This window comes from Rhincodon typus, chromosome 42 (assembly GCF_021869965.1).
Source record: "Rhincodon typus isolate 14 chromosome 42, sRhiTyp1.1, whole genome shotgun sequence".
Taxonomy (NCBI): Eukaryota; Metazoa; Chordata; class Chondrichthyes; order Orectolobiformes; family Rhincodontidae; genus Rhincodon; species Rhincodon typus.
The window spans coordinates 4,604,820-4,631,553 of NC_063373.1; the positions used below are offsets into that span (position 1 = coordinate 4,604,820).

Genomic DNA, 26,734 nt, shown 5'->3' on the forward strand with positions numbered 1-26,734 from the left:
CTCCACAATGGTGCCAGACCTGCTGACTTTTTCCAGCACTTTGTTTTTATAAACACCTCGCAAGACCCTTGTCTCTTGAGACCATAAAAAGTGAGGGCGTCAAATCCTCCTGTACTGAATGGGGATTGGCTTTAACAAAGAGTTGAAACCCTCAGGATTTCAGTGTTACAACAATACCATGATTTAGTAGAGATTTAAGAAAAAAAAATCAAATTCTGGAAAACTGAAAAGAACAAACATGGGGATAGGTTCCACGTGAATAGAAAGTGATAATGCAGGCATTTTCAGGTGAGACTCCTTCAGAATGAACATTTCCCAACCCCAACACTGTCCTCTATTATACCCCCTCCTGACCTATCTATGTAGGGTTATTTAAAAATGAAAGTTAAATGTTTTGTCAACCTACCCCATGGTCACACTGTTGGTGAAGTATAATTTGTAGCTCAGCTTGGATTGCCAAACACTGATATAGATAAAACAATGTAGGGGAAACTTAAACCTGCAGGTTCACTTCCATTCAGGAACTGATCACAGTTTTACACTAATCCCTGATTTGAAGCACATTTCCAGCACTCACTGTTGTTCTTCCACTGACTCTAAACACAGTTGTAAGTGAGATTCTGTTCCATGGCTAGAACTCTGAGCCATGAAATACCATGGCTGGGACACATTTCTTACACATTGCAGGATTAATCTACACCAGTGCTTTGATGTCAGTGAAGAGAGATGAAGACCAAAGTGCTATTTGTCCCCATCATTGTGACCCTGAAAGATGTGTCCAGGGTGAAGTTCTGTTGCTGCCATATAATCCTTGCCCGATACTGTCCTTTTGAGCTCCAGGAGATATTAAACACTCGGGAGAAATCAACAATTTACAGTGACGTATTTGAACCAAAGATGATTTATTTGACATTTCTCCAGAATATTCAACTCCGGTCCAATTTGTGAAGTCATTAACATCATCAGAAACAAATTCTAATTGTCAGAATAAACAAATCGGCAAGTTACAGCACAGATGGAGGCCACTTGGACTATAGTGCTTTTGTTGACGGAAGGAGAACTATCCCAGCTGATCCCATTCTGCTGATCTTAGACCATAGCCCTGTGTTCTCGGATTTCAAGTGTATCCATCTTGTTTCATTTTAATGTGATGTGGGTTTTTGCCTCTACCACCGATCAGAGAGCCTTCCAGCTCCCCACTATCTCTGGATTAAATAATTTCTCTCCTTCCTCTCTTGCTGTGAATGACTTTAAACCGGAAACCTCCAGTTACTGACCTCTCTGTTAATGAATAGCTTATTCCTAACCACTCTATTTGGACTCCTCATTATCATATCACTTCAATTAAATCTCACCTCAGTCTCCTCTGTTCCACAGAAAACAACCCCAGCCTATCCAATCTTTCCTCAGATCTAAAATTCTCCAATCCCGGAAACATTCTCATCAATCTCCTCTGTGCCCTCTCTGGTGTAATCACATCTATTCTAGAATATGGGGTCCTGAACTAGTGCAGTACTTTAGCTGCGGTCAATTTAGTGTTCCCAACAGTTATACAGAGTTGCCTCCCTGTTCTTATGGTTGTCCCAGACACAAGTAGTGTCCTGGTTTCCCCACATGGAAGTGTATGTGGTACTGGGATATGTGTTTATTTCTTAACTAAACCAAAATAAACTTCAGATTAAAATAAATAAAGATTCATCAGCTACTCACTAATCAATTTCTTCCATTCTGCAAGTTATCTTACTTTTTAGGGAGTTCACCAAAATATTTTTTCTTACATCCATATTATCTAAACATGACAGATTTTGAATTGCTAAAAAAATTCACAAGTCTCCGTTGCTACAAACCCTTTTATGTTAGCTTTATCTTGATCAGCAACATTTGATGAATTTAACACTAACTTTAATTATATAAATATCAAACTCACTCGAGTATTACGATAATTAATCAAGTTTCACTTTCTTGTTGATTAACATGTCAAACAGAACTGCCCTCAGTACACCAGCTATGCTCTAACTAGTGTTTTTTAAAGTTCCAGCATAATCTCCTGACTGACATTTTCTAGGATCAACCAAATGCAGCTCTGCACCTTGTTGTCTCGGATTCTCCAGCATCTGCAGTTCCTACTATCTCTGTCTCCTTATCAACCTGCCCAGCCACCTTCAGGGATCTGTGGGCGTCACTCTGAGGTCTTGCTGTTTCTGTACAATTCCCAGTATCCAACCAATTATTGTGCATTTTCTTGCCCCGTTTGCCCCCACCCTCCCAAGTTTATTATCTCCAGAATGAATTCTATTGGCCATGTTACCGTCCATTTGAGTAGTCCATTGTCATCATGCAGTCGCAGCTTTCTTCCTCATTGTCCACCACATGGCCAACTTCTGTGATATCTACAAACTTCTTCACCATAGCCCCTAAATTGAAGTCGAAATCCTTGATATATACACCACAAAACTGTGGAACCCACTGGAAACGGGCAGCCAGACAAGGTTCAGTCCTGGGTGCAGTTAACAGCAGAATCCAATTGCTGCTCTCGTAGGTGAAGCTGCTGGTGTCTCAGGAGGTTGTGTGACTGAGCGAATTCTTTCCCACACATGGAGCAGATGTACGGTCCCTCCCCAGCATGAATTTGTTGATGTTTCAGCAAATTCTGTTTACTTTTGAACCTCTTCTCACAGTCGGAACATTGAAAAGGTCTCTCATCAGTGTGAACAAGTTGATGTGTAGTGAGGTGAGATGATTGCGTGAATCTCTTGCCACACAGGGAGCAGGTGTATGGTCTCTCCCCAGTGTGAACTCGCTGGTGAATCAGAAGGTCGGATGAATCAACAAATTCTTGTTTGCAGTCAGCACAGGAGAATGGCCTCTCCCCAGTGTGAACTCGATGGTGTCTCAGCAGGTGGGATAATCGAGTGAATCCTTTCCCACAGACAGAGCAGGGGAACGGCCTCTCCCCTGTGTGAATGTACTGGTGTTTAAGAAGATGCTTTCTGCTTTTAAATTTCTTCTCACAGTCAGGGCATCCAAAAGGTCTCTCATCAGTGTGAACAAATTGATGTGTCAGAAGGTAGGATGAACTAGTGAATCCCTTCCCACACACAGAGCAGATGAATGGTTTCTCCCCCGTCAGAGCACGTTGGTGGTTCAGCAAATCTTTTTTACTTTTAAAACTCTTCAAACAGTCCGTACATTTAAAGGGTCTCTCATCTGTGTGAACAAGTTTGTGTGTCAGGAGGTGGGATGACTGAGTGAATCCTTTCCCACACACTTTGCAGGTGAATGGTCTCTCCCCAGTGTGACTACGTTGATGTATCAATATATCTTTTCTGCTTTTAAAACTCTTCTCACAGTCAGAACATTTAAATGGTCTCTCATCAGAATGAACCTGCTCGTGAGTCCGGAGGGTTGATAAAGCATTAAATCCCTGCCCACACATGGAGCAGGTGAATGGCTTCTCCCCAGTGTGAACATGCTGGTGTGTGTAGAGGCTGGATGACTGAGTGAATCCCTTCCCACACACAGAGCAACTGAAAGGCCTCTCCCCAGTGTGACTGCGTTGATGGGTTTCCAACCCTGATGGATAACTGAATCCCTTCCCACATACCCCACATTTCCATGGTTTCTCCATGGTGTCAGTGTCCTTGAGTCTTTCCAGGTTCAACGATTGACTGAAATTGATGTCCACAGGCAGAGCACATTGATCGTCTCTCCCCGTTGTGGATGGTGTAATTATTTTTCAGGCTAGTTAATGCTCTTTCCACAATCATTTCACTGGAACACTCTCACTCACGTGTGTCTGTGTCTCGGTGCTTTTGCAGTCACATTGATGATTAAATTCTTCTCTCACAGACATCATTTCTCCTTCGACATTCAGAGGCCAATGATGTTCAGATCCTGTTGGATTAAGTGACTGGCAGATTTTGATGTGTTATTTCTGGTTTGTAAATACAACCTTCTGCATACCCTGTTAAAGGAATTTAAATCAAAATATTTAAAATATGAAATAAACATACAAGCCATTCAGTTCAATTACTGCACTGTTTTTATTTTTCCCCTCCTATTTCATTCACCTCATTCCCAACCTTCCAACTTATTTTTCTGATCCTTTTTCTGACTCGGACTCCTGTGGATCACATTATCAGTTCACAGAACGATTTATAGCACTACCTGCAGCCAGGGTCTTTAAGAGGCCTCTCCTTTTTGTGAATTCACTGGTGGGTCTGAAGGGCAAATGATACAGAGTGTCACTTTCCAGACTTCGTGCAGCTGAATGGCCTCTCCCTGGAGTGAACTCACTGGTGACTCAGCAGATAGGATGACTGAATGAATCTCTTCCCACACTCCATGCAGGAGAATGTCTCTCCCCAGTTGAACATTCTGATGTACAGTTAGGTCAGATGACCCCCGAAACCAGCCCCACAGTGACAGCATCCAATATACTGATGGATTATCAGTTCCCCAGATGTTTTATGGCACTTCCCACAGTCTGTGCACTGAAATGATCTTTTGTCAGCGTGAACATGCTAATGGTACTTAAGTCCTCTGGAGCTTATATAGGACTTCCCACAGTTCAGGCAATTAGAATCACAGAATCACTACAGTGCTGGAACAGGCCATTCAGCCCAACAAGTCCACACCGCCCCTCCGAAGAGCATCCCACCCAGTCCCATTCCGCTATATTTCCCATGTCTAACCCACCTAAACTAAACCTCCCTGGGCACTATGGGCAATTTAGCATGGCCAATCCACTTACCCTGCACATCTTTGGACTGTGGGAGGAAACCGTAGCACCCGGAGGAAACCCACGCACACACGGGGAGAATGTGCAAACTCCGCACAGACAGTCGCCCGAGGGTGGAATCGAACCCGGGTCCCTGGTGCTGTGAGGCAGCAGTGCTAACCACTGAACCACCGTGCCACCCAGAATTAAAAGGTCACTTGTCAGTGTGAACTTATCATTGGCGCATCAGTTCCCTGAACCTTTATCGCATTTTACACAGTCTGAGCATTTAAAGGTATGAACATGTTGATGGGCCATAAGTTCCCCAGAACTTTTAATGACACTTCTCACAGTTTAGGCATTTAAAAGGCCTGTCGTCAGTGTGAACACATTGATGGGACATCAGATTGCTGGAACTTTTATCGCACTTCCCACAATTTGCACATTGAAGAGGCCTCTTCTGAATGTCAACTCACTGGTGTGTCAGCAAGATGGATGGCTGCATGAATCTTTTCCCCCACTTTAAGCAGCTGAATGGCCTCGCCCCACCATGACTGTATTGCTGAATTTCCAGCTCAGATGGGGACCTGAATCCTTTGCCATAATCCCTACATTGCCACATTTTCTTCTAATTGTGTGTGTACTTGTGGTTCTTGAGGCCAGAGATTGTCTGAAGCCTTTTCCACACACAGAACACAAAAGTGCTTTCTCCCAGATTTATGTTTTTTTCCCCCTTCAATGTTCAATGTCCATTGATATTCAAGTTGTGACAAATTCAAAAAAGCCATCATATCCTGATTTGATGTTTGACTTGAATTTCCCAACTGCAAATCTTCCTCTTCTAACATTCTGATAAATTGACTTAAAAAGGAAGAGAGAACCCACAAAACAGAAAAATCAGGTTGTGAAATTGAGCTCAATGAGTCTGGTAATTTTCAGGAATGGCACTCAGAAAAAGTGAGAATGAAAGCTGCTGAGTTGATGTAGTAACTGAACTTGTTGTTTTAGATGAGATGGAGAGGAAAGTAAAAAAGGTGGAGGAGTTGCACGACTAATCATGGAGAATGTTACATCTGCACTCAGAGGACACACTGGAGGGTTCATCCACCGAGGCAATATGGCTGGAGCTCAAAAATAATATGGGTGCAGTCACTCTGATAGGATTATTCTACAGGCCCCAACAGCCACCAGGACATTGAGGAACAAATATTTAGGCAGATTATGGAAATAAGCAATAAAAATAGAGTTGTCATAGTGGGTGACTTTAATTTCCCCAATATTGACTGGGACTCCCTTACAGCAAGAGACTTAGATGGGGCAGAATTTGTTAAGTGCATTCAAGAGGGCTTCTTGAAACAGTATGAAGACAGTCCAACTAGAGGAGGACCACACTGGACGTTGTATTGGCAAATGAGACTGGCCAAGTGACTGACCTTTCAGTGGGAGAGCATTTTGGAAACCGTGATCACAACTCGTTATGTTTTAAGATAGCTATGAATAAGAATAAGCAGGACCTTGTGGCAAGATACTAAATTGGGGAGGGCAAATTAGGACAGTATTGGGTAGAAGCTAGAGAGGAACTGTTATCAGGCAAGTCCACATTTGACATGTAGGAATTGTTTAAAGGCCTACTGATGAGAGTTCAGGACTGGCATGTTCCAGTAAGGAGGAAGGACAAGGATGGCATGATAAGGGACTCTTGGATAATGAGGCAGTTTGTGAATTTAGTCAAAATGAAAAAAGAAGCATTTGTAAGATTTAGGAAGCTAAATTTGGACAGGGCCTTTGAGGAATATAAAGAAAGCAGAAAAGAACTCAAGCAGGGAATTAAGAGTGCAAAAAGGGGCCATGAAATTACTTTGACAAGTAAGGTTAAAGAGAATCCCAAGGCATTCTATCCATACGTCAAAAACAAGACGATAACTAGGGATAGCAAGAATTGCAGATGCTGGAGTCAGAGATAACAAAGTGTGGAGCTGGACAAACACAGCAGGTTAGGCAGCATCACCGGAGCAGGAAAATTGACGTTTCGGGTGGGGACCCTGCTTCAGGGGGAAGGGAACTCAGAAATAAATAGAGAGAGGAGGGCTAGGGCTGGAGAAAGTAGGTGGGAGTGGTGTGGATTGGTCAGTGAGGTGGGAGGGGCAGACAGGCAGGAGAGAAAATGGACAGGTTGTGTCAGGTCAAGGAGGCAGGGATGAGAGGGAAGGCTGGACATGGGATGAGACCAGGGGTGGGGAGATTTTAAAGCTGGTGAATTCCATGTTGAGTCCATCGGGTGATAGGCTCCCAAGGCGGAATATGAGGTGCTGTCCCTCCAGTTTGCGGTTGGCGTCATTGTGACACTGGAGGAGTCCCAGGATAGACATTTCACCCAGGGAGTGGGAGGTGGTGTTGAAATGGTTTGCGACCAGAAAGTGTTGTCGTTTGTCCCATACAGAGCGCAGATGCTCTACAAAACGGTCTGAGTCACTGCTTGGTCTCACTAATGTAGAGGAGGCCACATCGGGAGCAGCGGATGCAGTAGGCCAAGTTGACGGATATGCAGGTGAACTCCTGCCTGATGTGGAAGGTTTGTCTTGTGCCTTGAATAGAGGTGAGGGGGAAGGTGTAGGGCCAGGTGTAGCAATTCCTGCGGTTGCAGGGAAAGGTGCCGAGGTGGTGGGGTTAGTGGAGAATGTGGAGCAGACGAGGGACTCATGGAGTGGTCCCTACGAAAGGCGGATAGGGGTGGGGAGGGAAATATATCCTTGGTTGTGGAGTCAGATTGTAGGTAGCGGAAGTGGTGGAGAATGATACGCTGGATGCAGAGGTTGGTGGAGTGATAATGCGAGGACCAGGGGGATTCTGTCTTTATTTTTGTAAGGGGGAGGTGATGTGAGGTCAGAGGTGTGGGAAACGCAAGAGGTATGGTTGAGGGCATTTTTGATCACGGGAGGGGGGTGTGGGGGAAGTTACGGTCCTTGAAATAGGGGAACATCTGGAACCCCTCCATCTTGGGAGCAGACATGGCGGAGGGGGTGGAATTGGAGTAGGGTATTGCTTTCTTTTAGGAAGGTGGGTGAGAGAAGGTGTAGTTTAGGTAGCTGTGGGAGTCGGTGGGCTTGAAATAGATGTCGGTTTTGAGGCGGTCACCAGAGATGGAGACAGAGAGGTCCAGGAAGGAGAGGGAGGTATCGGAGATGGTCCAGGTGAATTTGAGGTTGGGGTGAAAGGTGTAAATAAAGTTGATGAACTGTTCAAGCTCCTGTTGGGAGCATGAGGCAGTGCCGATACAGTCATCAATGTAGCGGAGGAAGAGGTGAGGGATAGTGCCAGTGTAGCAGCAGAAGAGGGACTGTTCCACGTATCCTACGAAGAGGCAGGTAGAGCTTGGGCCCATGCAGGTGCCCATGGCCACCTCCTTAGTTTGTAGGAAGTGGGAAGAGATGAAAGAGAAGTTAAGGGTAAGGATGAGTTCAGTGAAGCGGATGAGGGTGTCGATGGAGGGGGACTGGTTGGGCCTGCGGAAGAGGAAGAAACAGAAGGCTTTTAGGCCGTCCGCATGGGGAATACAAGTGTACAGGGATTGGATGTCCATAGTGAAGATGAGGTGTTGGGGAACAGGGAATTGGAAGTCTTGGAGGAGGTGGAGGGGGTGGGTGGTGTCCCAGACGTCGGTGGGAGTTCCTGGACCGGGGGGAAAATACAGAGTCAAGGTAAGCGGAGAGAAGTTCAGTGGGGCAGCAGCAGGCAGAGACAATGGGTTGGCTGGGGCAGTCAGGTTTGTGGATTTTGGGAAGGAGATAGAAACGGATGGTGCGGGGCTGGGGAATGATGAGGTTGGAGACTGTGGGTGGGAGGACACCTGAGGTGATGAGGTTGTGAATGGTTTGAGAGATGATGGTTTGGTGGTCAGGGGTGGGGTCATGATCGATAACGAGGGAGAAGGTAGAACCACTCCAGGATAAAGGAAGGAAATCATGCTTGGAGGCAGAGGATGTGGGTGAGATTCTAAATGAGTACTTTGTGTCAATATTCACTCAGGAGAAGGATATGGAGGATAGTGGGATTTTTGTGGAGCATGCAAATAGGCTAGGGCATTTTGAGATGAAGAAAGAAGTGGTGTTGGGTCTCTTGAAGAGCATTAAGGCCTGATGGTATGTACACCAGGTTATTAAGAGAGGAGACTTCTGGAGCCTTGGGAAAGATCTTTGTATCCTCGTTAACCACTGGAGGGCTTCTGGAGAATTAGTGAGTAGCTAATGTTGTTCTTCAGTTCAAGAAGGGAAGTGGGAATAATCTAGGAAATTATAGGCTGGTGAGTCTCACATCGGTGGTTGGGAAGCCGTCGGAGAGAAATTCTTAGGGATAGGATTTACATGCATTTGGAAAAGCATGACCTCACTAAGGATAGTCAGCGTGGCTTTGTGCGGGGCAGGTCATGTTTTACTAACTTGATTGAATTTTTCAAGGAGTTGACAAAGGTGATCGATGAGGGTAGAGCAGTGGATGTTGTCTACATGGATTTTAGTAAAGCTTTCAACCAGGTCCCTCATGGTAGACTCAACCAGAAGATTAAGATGCATGGCATCCACAGTGACCTGGCCGCATGGATTCAGAAGTGGCTGACCCTTAGAAGACAGAGGATAGTGCCTGAAGGGTGGTTTTTTTCAGGCTGGAGGTCCATGGCTAGTGGTGTTCTGCAGGAATCTGTATTGGGACCTCTGCTGTTTGTGATACAGAAAATGACTTGGATGAAAATGTGGATGGGTGGGTTAGTAAGTTTGCGTATGATACAAAGATTAGCGAAGTTGTGGATGGTGTAGAAGGTTGTCAAAGTATACAGTGGGATATAGATCAGTTGCAGACATGGTGCAGAAATGGCAAGTAGGAGTTTAATCCAGGTCGTGTGAGGTGCTGCACTTTGGGAGATCAAATGTTAAGGAAATGTATACAGTTACTGGCAGGATGCTGAACAGCATTAATACACAGATGAATCTTGCGGTTCAAGTCCATAGTGCCCTGTAAGTGGCCACCAAGTAGATAGGGTGTTAAAGGAGGCATATGGCATGCTTGCCTTTGTTGTTCTGGGAACTGATCACAAGTGTCTGGATGTCATATTGCAGGTTTATAAGACTTGGTTAGGCCACATTTAGAGTATTGTGTTCAGTTCTGGTCGCCACATACAGGAAGGATGTGGAGGCTTTGGAGGGTGTGCAGAAGAAGTTTGCAAGGATGCTGCCTGGATATGAAGGTATGAGCTGTAAGTAGAGGCTGGAAAAATTCGGCCGTTTTTTCTGGAGCAGCAGAGGTTGAGGGGAGACTTGATAGAAGTCTATAAAATTATGAGATGCATAGTGGAGTCGACAGCCAGAATCTTTTTCCCAGAGTTGAAATGTGTAAAACTAGAGGCTTGCATTTAAGTTGAGAGAAGGAAAGTTCAAAGGAGATGTGCAAGGGAAGTTCTTTTCACACAGAGCGGTAGGGGTGTGGAATGCCCTGCCAGGGGTGGTTATGGAGGCGAATGCGATAGGGGTGTTTAACAGACTTTTAGATAAGCACATGAATGTGTAAGGAATGGAGGGATATGGAACAAGGGCAAGCAGAAGGGATTAATTAAATTTGCCGTCATGTTCGGCACAACATCGTGAGCTGAAGGGCCTGTTCCTGTGCTATACTGTTCTATGTTCTGTGTAACTCTTTCACAAGTGTCCATCAGAGAAGGATAACTGCCACCCAGGCTGGACCTACACAAGAATCTGGCGTCTAAGGGACGACAGAGAGAAAGAAAGAGAGAGAGAGAGAGAGAGAGAGAGACAGACAGACAGAGAAAGAGAAATGGGCTGGAGAGGAAGACCGCAGAAGGGAAGAGAAGGTGTAAGAGGGAGCAAGGCGAGAGAAAGAGAGAGCACAAAGAATAGAAGCAAGGAGAAGCTTCTGGGAGTTAGAGGACTGTTTGTGAGTGAGGCCTGTGCAAAAGCAAGGAAGGCCACATGTGTGCAAGTGAATGAATCAGTAGCACATAGCTGGGAACTCAGCAGTAATGGAACTCTGATTTAAACACAACCGAAGAAATAAAGATAAATTATCACAGAGGGTTAAAAGCATTCATTATTAAATGTAGATAAGGTTGAACAATGGCAAAGACATTATCAGGGAGGGCAGAGATGAATCAGAGCAATGGATGGACATGGATTCAGATCCACAGTAAGGGGATCACACCACACCCAGACCCATGAACCACAGCAGAGCAAGATAAGCATTGAATTGTAAATGAATGCTCAATAATACTCACCTCTGAAACAATTTCATCGTTACAAAATGTAAAATCTTCTGCTGGGTCTTGCAGCTGCGAACACAGCAGAACTGGAATCAGAGAAATACTTCGGTTTTCATACCTTCCATTTCTCTGTAAAATGAGATGACAAAAGAAATATGTATCAGTCGAGACATTCAGAAGAGACAAACATTTCTCTTGCTAAACATCCAGCTGTCAAAGGAGTTTCCAAAATCCATCACCACCTGTTCAGGACAAGAATTTATAAAATCATTAGAGGGATGAGCTATTTCAATGTCAAGGAAATGTTGTAGAGTAGGATTGAGAGATTTGATAGATGTATCCAAGTTTAGGACGTTCTTCTATCTGCCAATATTGTTCTTCCAAAGAGCATTTGGACAGCAGAGGCTTGAAATGCAGGAAGGAGAAAAATATTAAGATAGAACAATCAATCTTCAGTAATAATTGAAGTCAATGGCAGGGTAAGTACTAAGCATCGCCTGTCATGATGAATATTTTCTAGCCACACCACTGGATGCGGAAGTGCTAGTGTTGGAATGGGGTGGATAAAGTCAAAAATCACATGACACCAGGTTATAGTCCAACAGGTTTATTTGAAATCACAAGCTTTATGAGCGCAGCCCCTTTGTCAGATGCAGTGAGAGGACAGTACCACAGACACAGAGTTTATAGTCAGAGAGATCAAAGGATCATTCAACTGGTGTGAGTTAACTGCCTCCTGTTGAATCTTCAATCATTCATACATTCCTGCATTCTAGAAACTGCATAAGCAGGATACGGAGAATGCTATAGTTTTGATTGATTAAGATGCAAATTCCAGAATCTGTTTCAAGTCACTGCTCTGAGATAATTATAGGTTTCATCAGCGTCTGCCTAACTTTCCAAACTTCAAACAGGCAGAATGATAAGAATATACAGTAGGTAACATATCAGGTCAAACACTGAATTGTACATGTGACATCTTGTCCAAAGTCTCAGTTTTAACCTGGAATCAGGCTAGGTTTGTTCCAAAGGCAAGAATGCCACACTGACTGGATGAAACGATCTCTCTCACACACACAAACATGCTCTCTCACAATAGGTTTGTGTGTGTGTGTTTGTGAGAGAGCGTGTGTGTGCGTGTGAGAGATCATTTCATCCCAAGATGTCTGTTTATTTGCCGATACGTTCTATTATGTTCGAGAAACACACAATTTATACTCACAGTCAGTCAGTGTGGCATTTTATACATTCCTATTTTTGGAACAAAATCAGCCTGATTTCAGGTTAAAACTCTGGACAAGGCACCACACCTACAATTCAGTGTCTGTCCTGAGATGTCACCTATTGTATATCCGTATCGCTCTGCCATTTTGAAGTTTGGCAGACACTGATGAAACCTTTAATTATCTCCAGGCAATGAGTTGAAACAGATTCTGGAATTTGCATCTTAATCAATCAAAACTAATAGCATCCACTACTTCCACCACCGACGCTCAGTAGCAGCTGTGTGTACTATCTACAAAATGCACTGCAGAAATTCACCAAAGATCCTCAGACAGCACCTTCCAAGCCGAAGGACAAGGGCAGCAGACATATGGGAACACCACCACCTTCAAATTCCCCTCCAAGATACTCACCGTCCTGACTTGCAAATATATTGCCTTTCCTTTACTATTGCTGGCTCAAAATCCTGGAATTCCCTCCATAATGGCATTGTGAGTCAACTCATTGGAGGTTGACTGCAGAGGTTCAAGAAGGCAGCTCATCACCACCTTCTCAAAGGCAACCAGGGATGGGCAATAAATGCTGGGCAGCCAGCAATGCCCACATCCCACAAATGAACAGAAAAGAAAACCAGGGTTCTCCAGTACCCTGCTTCTGCAATTTCTGGAATGCAGCCATGTATGAATGATTAAAGATTTAACAGGAGGCAGTCAGTCAGCCAGCCATTTTAGACTTGTTCACTGACACCAGTTGTATGATCCTTTGATCTCTCTGCTTGTAAACTATGCGTCTGTGGTGCTGTCCTCCCACTGGACCTGACGAAGGGGCTGCGCTCCAAAAGCTTGTGATTTCAAATAAAAACCGACAGAACTGCAGGTGCAATGATTTCAAATAAACCTTTTGGACTATAACCTAGTGTTGTGTGACTTGATTTCATCCACACCGCAGGAGAGAGGGGTGCAGGCGCAGGCGCAGGCGCAGTGCCGGCTTTATCTACGCAGTGGAAGCGGTGGCGATGCGGAGAAGTCCCTTTGCAGGCGGTAAGGATCCGTGGGGCGGGGTGGGCGGAATCGTAAGAGATTTAGAAACCCCGTCCAGCGAGAGATGGGTACCTTGGAAAAAGAAGCTGCAGGTTAGTTCTCTCCAGTTTCGAGTCTTCTCCCCGGGAACACTGCTCGGTGTACAGCTGCCATCTTGGCCGGAGTTCTGGGCGCATGCGCGGGAGCGTTCGGTGACGTCATTGCACGGGGCGGGGCTCGAAGGCGAATCCTGCAGATGCTGGAAATCTGAGACCAGAACGGAAAGTGATGGGGGAACTCAGCCGGTTTGGCAGCTTCTGTGCAGAGAGAAAAACAGAATTAACGATTTCAGTCCAATGTGCATCTTTTTCAGAGCCCCGGGCTAGATCTTTTTCAGCAGCTGCACGCACAGGTGATATTTGCACCAAACAACAGTCTCCTTTAACCCCAGAACTTGCCTGCAGGAAATATTTTTAATCAACCTGTTCAGACGTGTTATGTCACACCTCTGGAGCAGGTAGGACGTGAGAATCCAGGCCTTCTGAGCGAGAGGAGAGTTCCTCAGGGTTCTTAGCTCAACCATTTTCAGCTGCTTCATCAATGACTTTCCCTTCAGAAGTGGGGATGTTGGCTGAAGATTACACAACATTCAGCACCATTTGCGACTGAAGATACTGAAGTAGTGCATAGCCGTATGCAGCAAGACTTGGACAGCATCCAAAATCAGCATAAGTGGCAAGTAACAATCGTTTGGTTAGTAGTTGGAACTATGACATTATTTGCAATTACACAGACGTGGCTGAAAGAGGGACGGGACTGGCGGCTGAATGTCCCAGGATTTAGATGTTTTAGGTGTAATAGAAAGGATGGTAAAAGGGGTGGTGCAGTTGCATTACTGGTAAAGGTGTATCTCACAGCTGTACTGAGGGAGAATACATTAGACGACTCATGCAGTGAGGTAATTTGTGTAGAACTCAGGAATAGGAAAGGTGAAATCACAGTGCTGGGGTATACTACAGGCCTCCTAACAGCCAGTGGGAGATAGAGGAGATAATATGTGGACAGATTTTGGGAAAATGTAAAGACAGCAGATTTGTTGTTGTGGGTAATTTTAACTTCTCCTGTATTGATTGGCACTGACTATGTGCTAGGGGCTTAAATGGAATAGAATTTCTAAGGGCCATTCAGGAGAATTTCTTGACACAGCATGTAAACAGTCCACCCAGGGAAGGGGTTATTATGGACCTAATTTTAGGAACTGAGTCCGGCCCAAGTGAATGAAGTTTCAGTGGTTCAGCATTTCAGGAGTAGTGACCATAATATTGAGTTATAAGATACTCATGGATAGGGATAACAGCAGTCCTTGGGTGAAGGTTTTAAATTAGGGGAAGGCAAACTACAACAATATTAAGGAGGAACTGAAGAGTGTTGTTTGGAGGCGGCTGTTTGAGGGTAAGTCAACATTGGACATGTCGGAGAATTTCAAAAGGCAGTTTATAAGAATTTAGGAGCAGCATGTTCCTGTGAGAATGAAGGATAGGTATGACAAGTTACGTGAACCTTCAATGACCAGGAATGTTCTGACCTTGGTCAGAAACAAAAAGGAAACATATGTAAGGTCTGGGAGGATGGGAATTGCAAACGCGCTTGAAGTATCTCAGGAAAGTAGAAAATAACATAAACAAGGAATTAGAAGGGATCATTAAAAGTCATTAGCAAATGGGATTAAGGACAATCCCAAGGCTTTTTACACATGCATAAAAAGCAAGGGAGTCACCAGGGAAAGGGTTGGACCATTCAAGGACAAAGGAGGGGATCTATGTGTGGATCCAGAAGACGTAGGCTGAGGTCCTAAACTAATACTGTGTGTCAGTACACACCAAAGAGAAGGAATTGGCAGAGGATGATCTCACGGAAGGGAGTGTCGAGGTTCTAAGCCAAGTTGATATTATAAAGGAAGATATGTTGTGCGTCTTAAAAAGTATTAAGGTAGATAAGACCCGAGGTCCTGATGGGATCTATCCCAGAATATTGAGCGAGGCAAGAGAACAAATTGTTGGAGCGTTGACAGATATTTTTGTAAACTCTTTGGACATAGCTGTGGTCTCATAGGACTGGAGAATAGCCAATGTCGTTCCATTGTTTAAGAAGTGTAATCGGGCTAATCATAGAAATTACAGGCCTGTGAGCATCCCGTCGGTGGTAGGGAAATTATTGGAAAAAATTCTCAGGTACAAGGCCCATACGCATTTTGAAGCAAATGGACTTACTGGCGATAGACAGCATGATTTTGTGCGCGGGAGGTCATGGCCTCACAAACTTGATTGAGTTTTTTGGGAAGTGATGTAGATGATTGATGAGGGAAAAGCAGTTGATGTCATCTAAATGGACTTTCGTCAAGCCTTTGACAAGGTCCCTCATGGCAGACTGGTACAAAAGCTGAAGTCACTTGGAATCGAGGTGAGCTGGCAAGATGGATACAGAACTGGCCGGTGATAAGAGACAGATGGTAGGGTGGAAGGATGCTTTTCAGAATTGAAAGTTGTGACTCATGGTATTTCACAGGGATCGGTGCTGGGACCTCTGCCATTCGTGATCTACGTAAATGATTTGGAGGAAAAAGTAACTGATATAATTAGCAAGTTTGTGGATGATACAAAGATTGGTGGAGTTGCAGATAGTGAGGAGGATTGTCAGAGGATATAGTTCAGTTCGAGGCTGGGCAGAAAAATGGTAGATGGAGTTTAATCTGGACAAATGTGATGTGATGCAATGTGGAAGGTCAAGTACAGGTGGAAATTATTCAATGAGTGGCAGACCCTTAGGAATATTGATATGCAGAGGGATCTGGGTGTGCAGGTCCATAGATCACTGAAGGTGGCAGTGCAGGTAGATAATGTAGTAAAAAAGGCTTATGGTATGCTTGCCTTGATTGGAAGGGGCATTGGGTATAAGGATAGACTAGTTATGCTGCAGCTTTACAGATCTTTAGTTAGGTCACACTTGGAATATTGTGTACAGTTCTGGTCACCACACTACCAGATGGATGCAGATGCTTTGGAGAGGGTACAAAAAATGTTTCCCAGGGTGTTGTCTAGTATGGGGGATTTTACAATGATGAAAGGTTGGATAGACTGGATTTGTTTTCACTGGAATGCAGGAGGTTGAGGGGCAACCTGATAGAAGTTTATAAGTTTGTGAATGGCATGGATAGAGTGGAAAGTATGAGGCTTTTTCCCAGGATGGAGGGGTGAATTAGAAGGGGATACATGTTCAAGGTGTAAGGGGGAAATTTAAAAGAGATGTGCGAGGCAAGATTTTCACATAAAGGGTGGTGAGAGTCTGAACACATTGCCAGAGGTGGTGGTGGAAACAGACACCATAGCAGCATTCAAGAAGCACCTGGATGAATACATGAATAGGAAGGGAATAGAGGGATATGGATCCTGTAAGTGAAGACAGTTTTAGTGTGGAAGGGCAAAATATGTTGGTGCAGGCTTGGAGAACCGAAGGGCCTGTTGCTGTGCTGTATTCCTCTTTGTTCTTTGTATCATGTAGTTGCCTGGCAATGACCACCTTCAGCAAGAGAGAATCTGAGTATCACTCCATAACATTCAACAGCGTTACCATTATTGAATCCTCCACAATCAACATCCTGGGGGCTACTATTGACCAGAAACTGAACAGGACTAACCATACAAATACAATCGATACAAGAGCAGGGTAGCGGCTAAAAATCTAGCAGCAAACAACTCACCTCCTGACTGCCACCGTTTACAAGACATAAGTCAAGTGTGACGTGGAATGGTCTCCACTTGCCTGGAGGATTGCAACTTCAGTAACACTCGAGCTTGATACCATCTGGGACAAAAGAGCACTTTTGGCGTCACCTTCAACATTCATTTTATTCACCATTGATGCACAGTAGCAGCAAAATGTATCATCTCTCGTGTGTGACCTCCCTGTGGACAGGAAACATGTGGTGTCCACCAGGCGGCTAGGTACCTCCCACAACAAGTTGGCACCAATGTCTCAAAGACACTGGGAACAACAACCTGGTTTATTCAGGAATGTTCCTTTTTGCATCTTTTAGTGTGATTGAATCATGTTTGCGAGGGGTTGTGCAATAGAGGAAAGACATTTGTCAGAAATTAGATTTTATTGTTCTGACATTTTACCCTGTACGGACAGTGATGATGTTTGTAAATAATTTCACAAGAATAACACAAAGAAAGACATTGAAGATAGGAGAGTCAAATCCGACACTATAACAAGATCCAATAGAGTCACTCAATTCATCAGGACCTGAAGTGAAAAAGATCATCATGTTGCAGCTGTACAAAACTCTGGTGTGGCCGCACTTGGAGTATTGCGTACAGTTCTGGTCACTGCATTATAGGAAGGATGTGGAAGCATTAGAAAGGGTGCAGAGGAGATTTACCAGGATGTTGCCTGGTATGGAGGGAAGGTCTTATGAGGAAAGGCTGAGGGTCTTGAGGCTGTTTTCGTTAGAGAGAAGAAGGTTAAGAGGTGACTTGATAGAGACATACAAGATGATCAGAGGATTAGATAGGGTGGACAGTGGGAGCCTTTTTCCTCAGATGGTGATGGCTAGCACGAGGGGACATAGCTTTAAATTGAGGGGTGATAGATATAGGACAGATGTCAGAGGTAGGTTCTTTACTCAGAGAGTAGTAAGGGCGTGGAATGCCCTGCCTGCAAAAATAGTAGACTCGCCCACTTTAAGGGCATTTAAATGGTCATTGGATAAACATATGGATGATAATGGAATAGTTTAGGTTAGATGGGCTTCAGATTGGTTTCACAGGTCGGTGCAACATCGAGGGCCGAAGGGCCTGTGCTGCGCTGTAATGTTCTATGTTCTATGTTCTATCTGTGTCTGCGGGAAAAGATCTCAAACATCAGTGTAAGTGGTAATGTGCCAATACACACACACACTCACCTGAATGCGAGTGTTCCAATGAACTGACTGCAGAAATTATTTAACATTATCCAGTTAACATTCTGAAAAAATATCCACAGAGCAGAGAAACTGTACACATGTCATGTTTATGGACAAGGATTCAGCAGAACATCCAACCTGGAGAGATCCCAGGAAATCAGTACCATGGAAAAACTGTGGAAATGTGTGGATTGTACGAAGGGATACAAATACCCAGGCCAACTGAAAGCTCATTGACACAGTCAGTCTGGGGAGAGACGGTTCACCTGCTCTGTGTGTGAGAAGGGATTTGCTTGGTCATCCAGCTTTGTGTGACACCAGTGGGTTCACCGACAAGAGAGCTTTTAAACGCACTGACTGTGGGAAAAGCTTTAAGAGCTGTAAAGGTCTAATTCACATCGACCTATTCACACGGGGAGAAGTCGTTCAGTTATTCCACATGCAGGAAGGAATTCACTTGGGGATCCAGCCTAATGTCACACAAACGTCTTCACCAGGGGGAGAGAACCTACATCTGCTCCATGAGCGGGAAGGGATACACTTCACAGTCCAGCCTAATGCCACTCAATCAGGTTCACACTGGAGACAAATCGTTCACCTGCTCTGCGTGTGGGAAGAGACGCATTTCAGTTCCGTCACACTGGAGAAAGACCTTTTACCTGCTGTGTGTGTGTGGGAGTGGATTCACGTCACCATCCAGCCTAAGGTCACATAAACCATTTCGCACTGGAGAGAGACCGATCATCTGCTCTCATTGTGCGAACAGCTTCAGTCAGTTATCCAGCCTCACTAAACATCGACGTGTTCACAGTGGGGAGAAGCCATTCACCTGCTCCATGTACGGGAAGGGATTCACTTGTTCTTTACACCTCACTTATCACAGGTGTGCTCATGCTGGAGAGATACCATTCATCTGCTCTGTGTGTGGGAAGGGATTTGTTCAATCAGCACAGCTCCTGATACACCAGCATGGTCACACTAGCAAGAGACCACACGCATGCACTCAGTGTGGGAAGAGATTCACTTGGTGATCTGTACTCAGTGAGCACCAGCATATTCACACTGGGGAGAAACCTTTTACCTGCTCTGGATGTGGGAAGGGATTCATTTGGTCCTATAATCTCGGCAGACATGGGTTTATTCACACTGATCAGAGACCATTTAAATGCTGCAAGAAGAGCTTTAGAAGTAGCAATGATTTAACAAAACACCAGAAAATGCATTCTGGGGAGAGGCCTTTCAGCTGCGCTGTGAGTGGCAAGGGATTCAATGATTCATCCACACATCTGAGACACCAGCTAGGTCACGTATGATTGTATTCTGCTGATACTGCAGCCAGAACTCAACCATGTTCACTTTGGAAGTTGGAGTTTACTTCAGTGGATGCACATAATGTCTTGAGCCGGACTAATTTTCCATGCAACAATCACATCAGATACACAGAGTTTGTATCCCTGATTTCTCTCAGATTAGAGGAGACTGATAAATGTCCCATTTCTGGCCTGTTCTTGGCCCTTTTCTGCAATGTTAATGCAAGTTTTGTATTTATAAAACGACTTTCACATGTTCAGAATGACCGAATATGCTTCACAGCAACTGAAGTCCTTGTGAAGTGTAGTCACTGTGTGAGGAGATACAGCAGCTAGATTGTATGCAACAAACTCTCACAAACAGAAATAAGATGCTGGAAATACTCAGGAGGTCAGGCAGCATCTGTGGCGAGAGATACAGAGTTCACAACAGAAATGAGGCTATGACAGACACCCTGTTCAGCAATGATCCTTGTAGGATGCATATTGAGCAGTAAACCTGATACCTGCCCTGTTCTTTGAAATAATTTCAATGAATCTTTTATGTCCATCTCTGAGAGAAGATGTGGCTACATCCAAAGTTTCCCTCTGAATGACAGGATCACTGACCGTGCAGGGCTCTCTCAGTCCTACATCACAGTATCAGCCATGATTTTATGGTGAAGGGTTTGGATGGGATGTTTGAACTCAGCATTCTGATTCAGTGATGAGATTATAATCACGAACATTAATACCTCATCATTACTCGAGATTATTTCAGATCTGACACTTTTGAATGACAAAATTGTTATGATGCAGTAAGAGGCCATTCAGCCCATTGTATCTGCACTGGCTCTCTGAGTATTGTTCCAGCTCTTACACCTTTGGTTGTTCTCATGGACATGTTCACACAGTGGGTTCTTGGTCAATGTCTGTGTTTGTTAAATAGTTAATGGTGGTTTCCAGAGTGACATGAGCTGATTCTGCAGCAGGAATTGTGGAACTTTTTATGAATTCATGAAGAAAACTATTGACATCAAAAATTACAACATGCTGACAATCTAAGTTAAAAGGCTTTGGCTTCCAATGACTTGGCCTTAACCATTCAGACCATTTGTTCTCATTCAACACAAAGCGCTTGAGAACAGAAGATTTGAAAGTTACCTCTAAATTAATGGCAAGCACTTCTGTCTGTGATGCTAAGGCATTATTTAAAACCACCAAATGTGGGATTAGATGTTCTGAAATGTAAATTGATGTGAGTTTCTGCCTAAACCATTCAAAGAGAAATTGAGCTTGAGTTTAAAGGGATAATCAAAAAAGTAACAAAACCCAGGTGGTTCCTGGGTTTCAAAAAATAATTTGGTTTGCGGAATAATTATCTACAGATTTAGAAACAAATCTTTTTTTCTTTGAGTTTGGGCTAACATGAAAGAAAAATCCAGGCACAATTGACTGGGATGCTGTTGAGCCATCGATGCCACACAGACATGTTCCAACTCACAAGAAGAGGGGAATGTCTGAATCCCGTTGAAAGCAGCCAATAGGCGTCGCTGTGCTCGGCGATGACGTCCTCGGGCTCCAAGCTCAGGCGAGCGGACACAGGAACCCCGCCCCCGCCCGTTTCCCCTCCCCCTCCCACTCCTGGAGCCAACTTTTCCAGGGCAACCGCTGCCGGCTTGGGCTGGAGCGAGAAGCCGCTGCCCCTCCCCCTCCATCAGGCGGCAGCTCAGGAACTCGGGGAGGGGAGGACACTTGGCAAAATCTCTTCCCTTCATTTCTCTCCTCCAGTCCCCGCAAAATCCGTGTAAACCTTATCTGCACCCTCTCATCATTTCTCCGTTCACATTCAAAGATCAATGGTATTCAAGTCAAGATAAATTGAGCAAACCATCCTCTTCCCGTACCCTGTAAAATCTGCTCAGAAAGCGGAAGGTAGAAATCAGAACACGTAAATTCTTTTGTCTCCTGTTCCCCAAAATCTGTAAATCCTAGTCTCACACGCTCTCCCTCCTTCCTGGGCTGAAGTCCAGTCCCATCTCCCCCCATTTATTTCCTCTATTCCCAGTTTCCTCCCTCTCCTCTGCCTGTCTCCAGTTCTCCGGTTCCTGTCTGCAGACTGAGAATCAAATCAATGAATCAATCATTACCTCTCCTGGTCAAATTCACGGAAGTTAGAATGTTCCCTTGTATTTCAGAACAGACATTCAGTAGGATCGGCATTGTCCCGTTTCCAAGACCAACATTGAATCATTTACCAAGTGGCATTCCCAGTCCTTCAGGTATAAACTAATGAAGGCTTTGTACAGCTGGACAAAAAACATTCTCTCTTTTCCATAACTTCTTGAACAGGTTGTATAGTGAGGGGAATTGGATTTTATAAATGAAGCCATTCTCGACCAGAATAAACATTACTACTGATATTCCCCAATTTGAAAGCAAACGCATAAAAATCTTGCTTTCGACTGTTCATATCATTTTGGCAGGGACATTTTATTAAATTTGACACAGTGTGTTGGGACTGCAGACAGTCGCGCACCTCTTTTGTTTTAAATTAACTCTTAGCTTCCCAAGAAGTATTGGATTGTTAGATGAAAGGGACAAAGGTGGGTGTTGGCTGTATTGGTGGGGATAAGCAGTCGGGACAACACAGTGTCGAGCTGGAGGAACACAGCAGGTCAGGCAGTATCAGAGGAGCAGGAAAGTTGACATTTCGGGTCGGGACCCTTCTTCAGAAATGGGGAGGGGAAGGAAGCGAGAAAATAAAGAGAGAGGAGGGGTGGGGCTGGGAAAAGGTAGGTCGGATGGTGATAAGTGGATGCAGGTAGGGAGTGGTGTGGATTGGTCAGTGGGATTGGTAGGGCGGATAGGTGGGAGAGAAGATGGACTATCTCCGAGAAGAACATCAGAACTTTTTTGAGAAGACTTTCAAAATTAAAGTTTGCACAGACGAAATAATTTGAATTGGTTCTCACTGTGCTGTGACTTCTACTAATTCTACGGCATGCATCAACGCTAGCAAAAAAAGTATCGAAATGCAGCATTATTTCACAGGCGTGACGCTTGTTAATGTTGTCACTGTAGTGCTTCGCTACTGAAGTACTTTTCTCATTTTCATCACACGTAAAGCTGCTGGTTTAAACCATACAGAAACATAATCAAATGTCTGAATGTTAGAGTGAATGGAATTTTTATAGATCGTGTCTTTTAGAGTTTAACTGAATGCGTTAGCTGACAGGCGTGCAACGTTTGCTGTTCCTCTGCTTGAAAAGAGCATTTGCTGAGACTCCAGAAAGTTCAAGTCTGTTATCAGTTTATTTTCTACTGTTAAACACTTCAAGGATAGAAACATGGTGAAGATCCTGGTGTACTTGATTGCTTAGTGATTTTAGATCCTTAATTCAAATCGTAATCAAATCATAAAAAAGTGCTTGTTAATTACAGAACACGAGTTTTTAATCGTGGTGGTGCCACCCAGCATCCGTGGAGAATGGGAATGTGCTCTATTTTCACTGCAGGAGATCATTGCGCAGGCGCAGTGACAGTGAGAAACTAAGAGTATGCGTCGTGTCAGTTTGGGAAAGGTCGGTGTTGAGCTCACGGAGAGAACGGCAAAGGATCACGGAGTGCGTGAGGTAATGAAAATTGAAGTCACCGGGGGAGAGGGAAGGTTTCATAAACGCTTGGTGTATGTTTAAGACCGTGAATAAGAAGCCTCTGCGCTCCAGTGTGCATCGAATTGGCGACCACCAGCCTTTGCCCGGGATTTAGGCCCGGGTCTACGGTCTCCATCTTTATGTGGGGCAATTGGCAGCGGAGTCGACATCCGTACGCGGGGCAATTGGTAGCGGTGCGTATGCGCCTCCGCCACGCGCAACTTGAACAAAGACGAGAGTGAAGTGGTTATACGTCACTGGTGCAGGCAGTGAATGTGAAAGGTGGTAGATCGGGTCAATACTTCCACTGCTTCTTGTACATGTTAGTCTTGCAGCTGTTTTGTGTCGACGATAGAGGGACAATAATACTTAACATTACGATACCTTATTGCAACCTCCAGTCCATATTTAGAGTTGACGTTTCGAGTCTGGTATGATTTCAGTTCTGAAGAAGAGCTACACTGGACTCTCGACGTGAACACTGTTTCAATGAACACAGATGCTGCTAGGCCTGCTGAGTTTGTTAAATGCCCTCAATGCCTTGTTACTAAACAAATGTGAGTTGAACAAAGATCTCAGAATGAGAGGAGTGCCGCTACATCATTGGATTGCCAGGCTGAAGGAGGTTACGGAAATAGGGAGAATTGTGAGGCTGCAGAAGGCGACAGAGAGAAGGAAGGTTGTGAGGATGGAGGAGATGAGAGTTAGGGAGGCGCCTTAGTGTTTCATGAAATGGAGCCAGGGTGATCGTGTGACGTGGATAAGCACAGAGGCAGAAGGGGTTTATACGCCATCAGGACTAGAAAGAGGTGGAAATGTGGGAGACTTGTCGGATCATCAAGTCTACAAGTAATAAAGGCATGGATGAGAGTTTCAGCAGCAGATGAGCTGAGACCAGGGAGGAGTGGGATGATGTAACTGAGCTGGCAATAGGCAGTCTTGCTTTGTTGGAAGTTCACCTTGGGGTGAAATATATCATGTTGATAGTGAACAGTCTGGTTCAGCCTTAAAGAATTACCAGGGAGAGGGATGGAATCAGTAGTGAGAGAGTGCTGTTTGCAGCAGAAAAAACACTGACTTCAGCATTCTAAATATAACAATGGGGGAAACTTTCTGCTCACCCAGTACTGGATATCAGGCGGTGTGTAACTGGGCGGTGATGGTATTTACATCTACCTGCTCTCCTGGTTTTCCTTGTTAGTGGAGTCTGAGAGTTTTGGAGATTCTATGAATCCTCTGCTTGGTTGTAGATTTATAAAATCTGTCTTCTCCTCCTCCCTGCCTGTCCCACTGACATTCTCTGCTCCCATCGAGGGGACAGTCTTATTTAATCCCAAAAGGGTGGGAGGTTCCCTATCCTGAAGGGCATCAGAGAACAATTGGGTTTTTCTGACATTCTAGAAGCTTTAATTATCACCTTTTCCTTGTCCCAGCTGTCCCTCACTTTTCTTTTAATGCATTATATCATTTTAACAGGTTATTAGGAGGGAAGGATTTGCAGTCAGGAAACTGAAGCTAAACATCCTGTTAGGAACTGACAGACTCCCCATTTGGCATAAACTGAAGAGCATTGGATTTTGATCATGGAAGCAAAAGGATCCATTCACACCGGGCAGAAACTGTACACATGTCCTGTTTGTGGACAAGAATTCAGCCGATCATCGGGCCTGTGGAAACATAAACACATTCACACTGGGGAGAAGCCATGGAAATGTGGAGGGTGTGAGATTGGATTCATGTGCCTATCTGAACTGGAAACACATCAGTGTAGTCACAATGGGGAGGGACTGCTTACCTGCTCTGAGAGTGGGAAGGGATTCACTTCTTCCTCCACCATGCTGACACACCAGCAAGGTCACGCTGACAAGACACCTTTTAAATGCTCAGATTGTGGGAACTGCTATGAAAGTTCAGGGGAACTGCTGTCTCACCAATGTGTTCACACAGATGAGAGACCATTCAGGTGCTCTCACTGCGGGAAAGGGTTTAGGTGTTTATCTAAGCTCACTGTACACCAGCGACTTCACACCGGAGAGAGACCATTCACCTGCCCTGAGTGTGGAAAGGGATTCACTCAATCATTCAGGCTGCTGAGACACCAGCGGATTCACTCTGAGGAGAAACCATTTCAATGTCCAGACTGTGGACAGTGCTATAGAAGCTCCGAGGAACTGGTGTCCCACCAATATGTTCACACCAATGAGAGACCCTTCAGATGCTCTCTCTGTGGGACTGGATTCAAACGAGGAACTGACCTCAATAAACACCAGCGAGTTCATACTGGGGAGAAGCCATTCCGCTGTTCCGAGTGTGGGAAGGGTTTTATTAGATCATCCCAACTGTTGACACATCAGCAAGTTCACACTGGGGAGAAACCGTTTAAATGTACAGACTGCGGGAAATGCTGTAAAACTTCCGGTGAACTGATTTCCCATCAAATTCTTCACACTGACGAGAAACCATTCAAGTGCTCTCACTGTGGGTCTCAGTTCAGGCGATCATTTGAACTCACTGTACATCAGCGAGTTCACACTGGGGAGAGGCCGTTCACCTGCTCTGAATGTGGGAAGGGATTCACTCAATCATCCAAGCTGGTGAAACATCAGCGATTTCACACAGGGGAGAAGCCGTTCAGATGTGCTGAGTGCGGGATGACATTCTCAGAGTCATCCAAACTGGTGAAACATCAACGATTTCACACTGGGGACAGGCCATTCAGATGTTGCGAGTGTGGAAAAGGATTCACCGACTCATCCGACCTGCAGAAACATAAGCGAATCCACACAGGGGAGAGGCCATTCACTTGTGCTAAATGTGGGAAGGGATTCATTGATAGTTCTCATCTGCTGAGACACCAGCGAGCTCACACTGATGAGAGACCTTTTCAATGCCCAGAGTGTGGGAAGTGGTATAAAAGTTCTGAGGACTTGATCCGTCATCAACGTGCTCACAGTGACGAGAGACCGTTCAGGTGCTCTCACTGCAGCACTGGCTTTAAGACATCGTCCGAACTTGTTAGACACAAGCGCAGTCACACTGGGGAGAGGCCATACACTTGTTCTGAGTGTGGGAAGAGATTTGCTCACTCATCCAGCTTGCGGAAACATCAACGAGTTCACCAGTAATGACTGTGATGGATTTTGTTGTTCATCACATCTGGAAGTGAACCCTGTTCAAGGGTGTCTGTTTCAAACAATTCTGATGTACCTCGGTCAAGTTTTATATGCTATTATTCAAGAAAGAAGTCAAATAAATCAATTTTGTGTTAAATACAGTGTGTCAAGTCTTCAAGCTTTCAAATACAAATTAATTCCTTTCAAAATGCTCTTCCTCTCCCCTGTCTGTACCATCCTAACTTCCAGCATGAAGTGCAGGAGCTCATGGAGTTTCCTTGTCACTAACATTGAGGCAATCTAATCAGCTGCCTGTGTTGCATCACTGTCTCCCACTAGCTGTCTGGGAACAAACTGCCTTCAAAAGCTCCCCTTTCTTGAGTCCCAAACCTACACCTTTTATTCAGTTTCTCTCCCATCTTCCCATATTTTCAGTTATTGCTCAACCTGTACATGGGACCGACATCTTGCTCCCTCAAGTCCATTCC

At 44.7% G+C, this 26,734-nt stretch overlaps 2 protein-coding genes across 3 annotated transcripts in view; one reads left to right on the forward strand and one right to left on the reverse strand.

Moving 5' to 3' along the window:
• Positions 1 to 13,418, reverse strand: part of LOC109930026 (gastrula zinc finger protein XlCGF26.1-like) — a 14,187-nt gene extending 769 nt beyond the window's left edge. Inside the window, exons 1-3 of one of the 2 annotated variants that reach the window (XR_007265904.1) lie at positions 13,319 to 13,418; positions 10,998 to 11,111; positions 2,309 to 3,964 (exon numbers count right to left, since the gene is read on the reverse strand). Coding sequence is in view for 1 of the 2 variants with exons in the window: in XM_048619036.1 (XP_048474993.1) it covers positions 2,492 to 3,628 (1,137 nt within the window). In the remaining variant the exon portion in view is untranslated. Of the gene's footprint in view, positions 1 to 883; positions 3,965 to 10,997; positions 11,112 to 13,318 lie in introns of those variants that run through there. The other variant, XM_048619036.1, reaches the window with a different exon arrangement.
• A 9,521-nt stretch (positions 13,419 to 22,939) lies between these two features.
• LOC109930025 (gastrula zinc finger protein XlCGF26.1-like) lies at positions 22,940 to 26,403 on the forward strand. The gene is made up of 2 exons (XM_020529563.2): positions 22,940 to 23,112; positions 24,610 to 26,403. Exon 2 carries the CDS (start codon positions 24,717 to 24,719, stop codon positions 26,256 to 26,258), a length of 1,542 nt encoding a protein of 513 aa, XP_020385152.2. The 5' UTR covers positions 22,940 to 23,112; positions 24,610 to 24,716; the 3' UTR covers positions 26,259 to 26,403.
• The last annotated feature ends 331 nt before the right edge of the window (positions 26,404 to 26,734 follow it).

Excerpts from the sequence above, each read along its gene's own strand:
- LOC109930025 (XM_020529563.2), top strand. The coding sequence starts at position 24,717 with ATGGAAGCAAAAGGATCCATTCACACCGGGCAGAAACTGTACACATGT.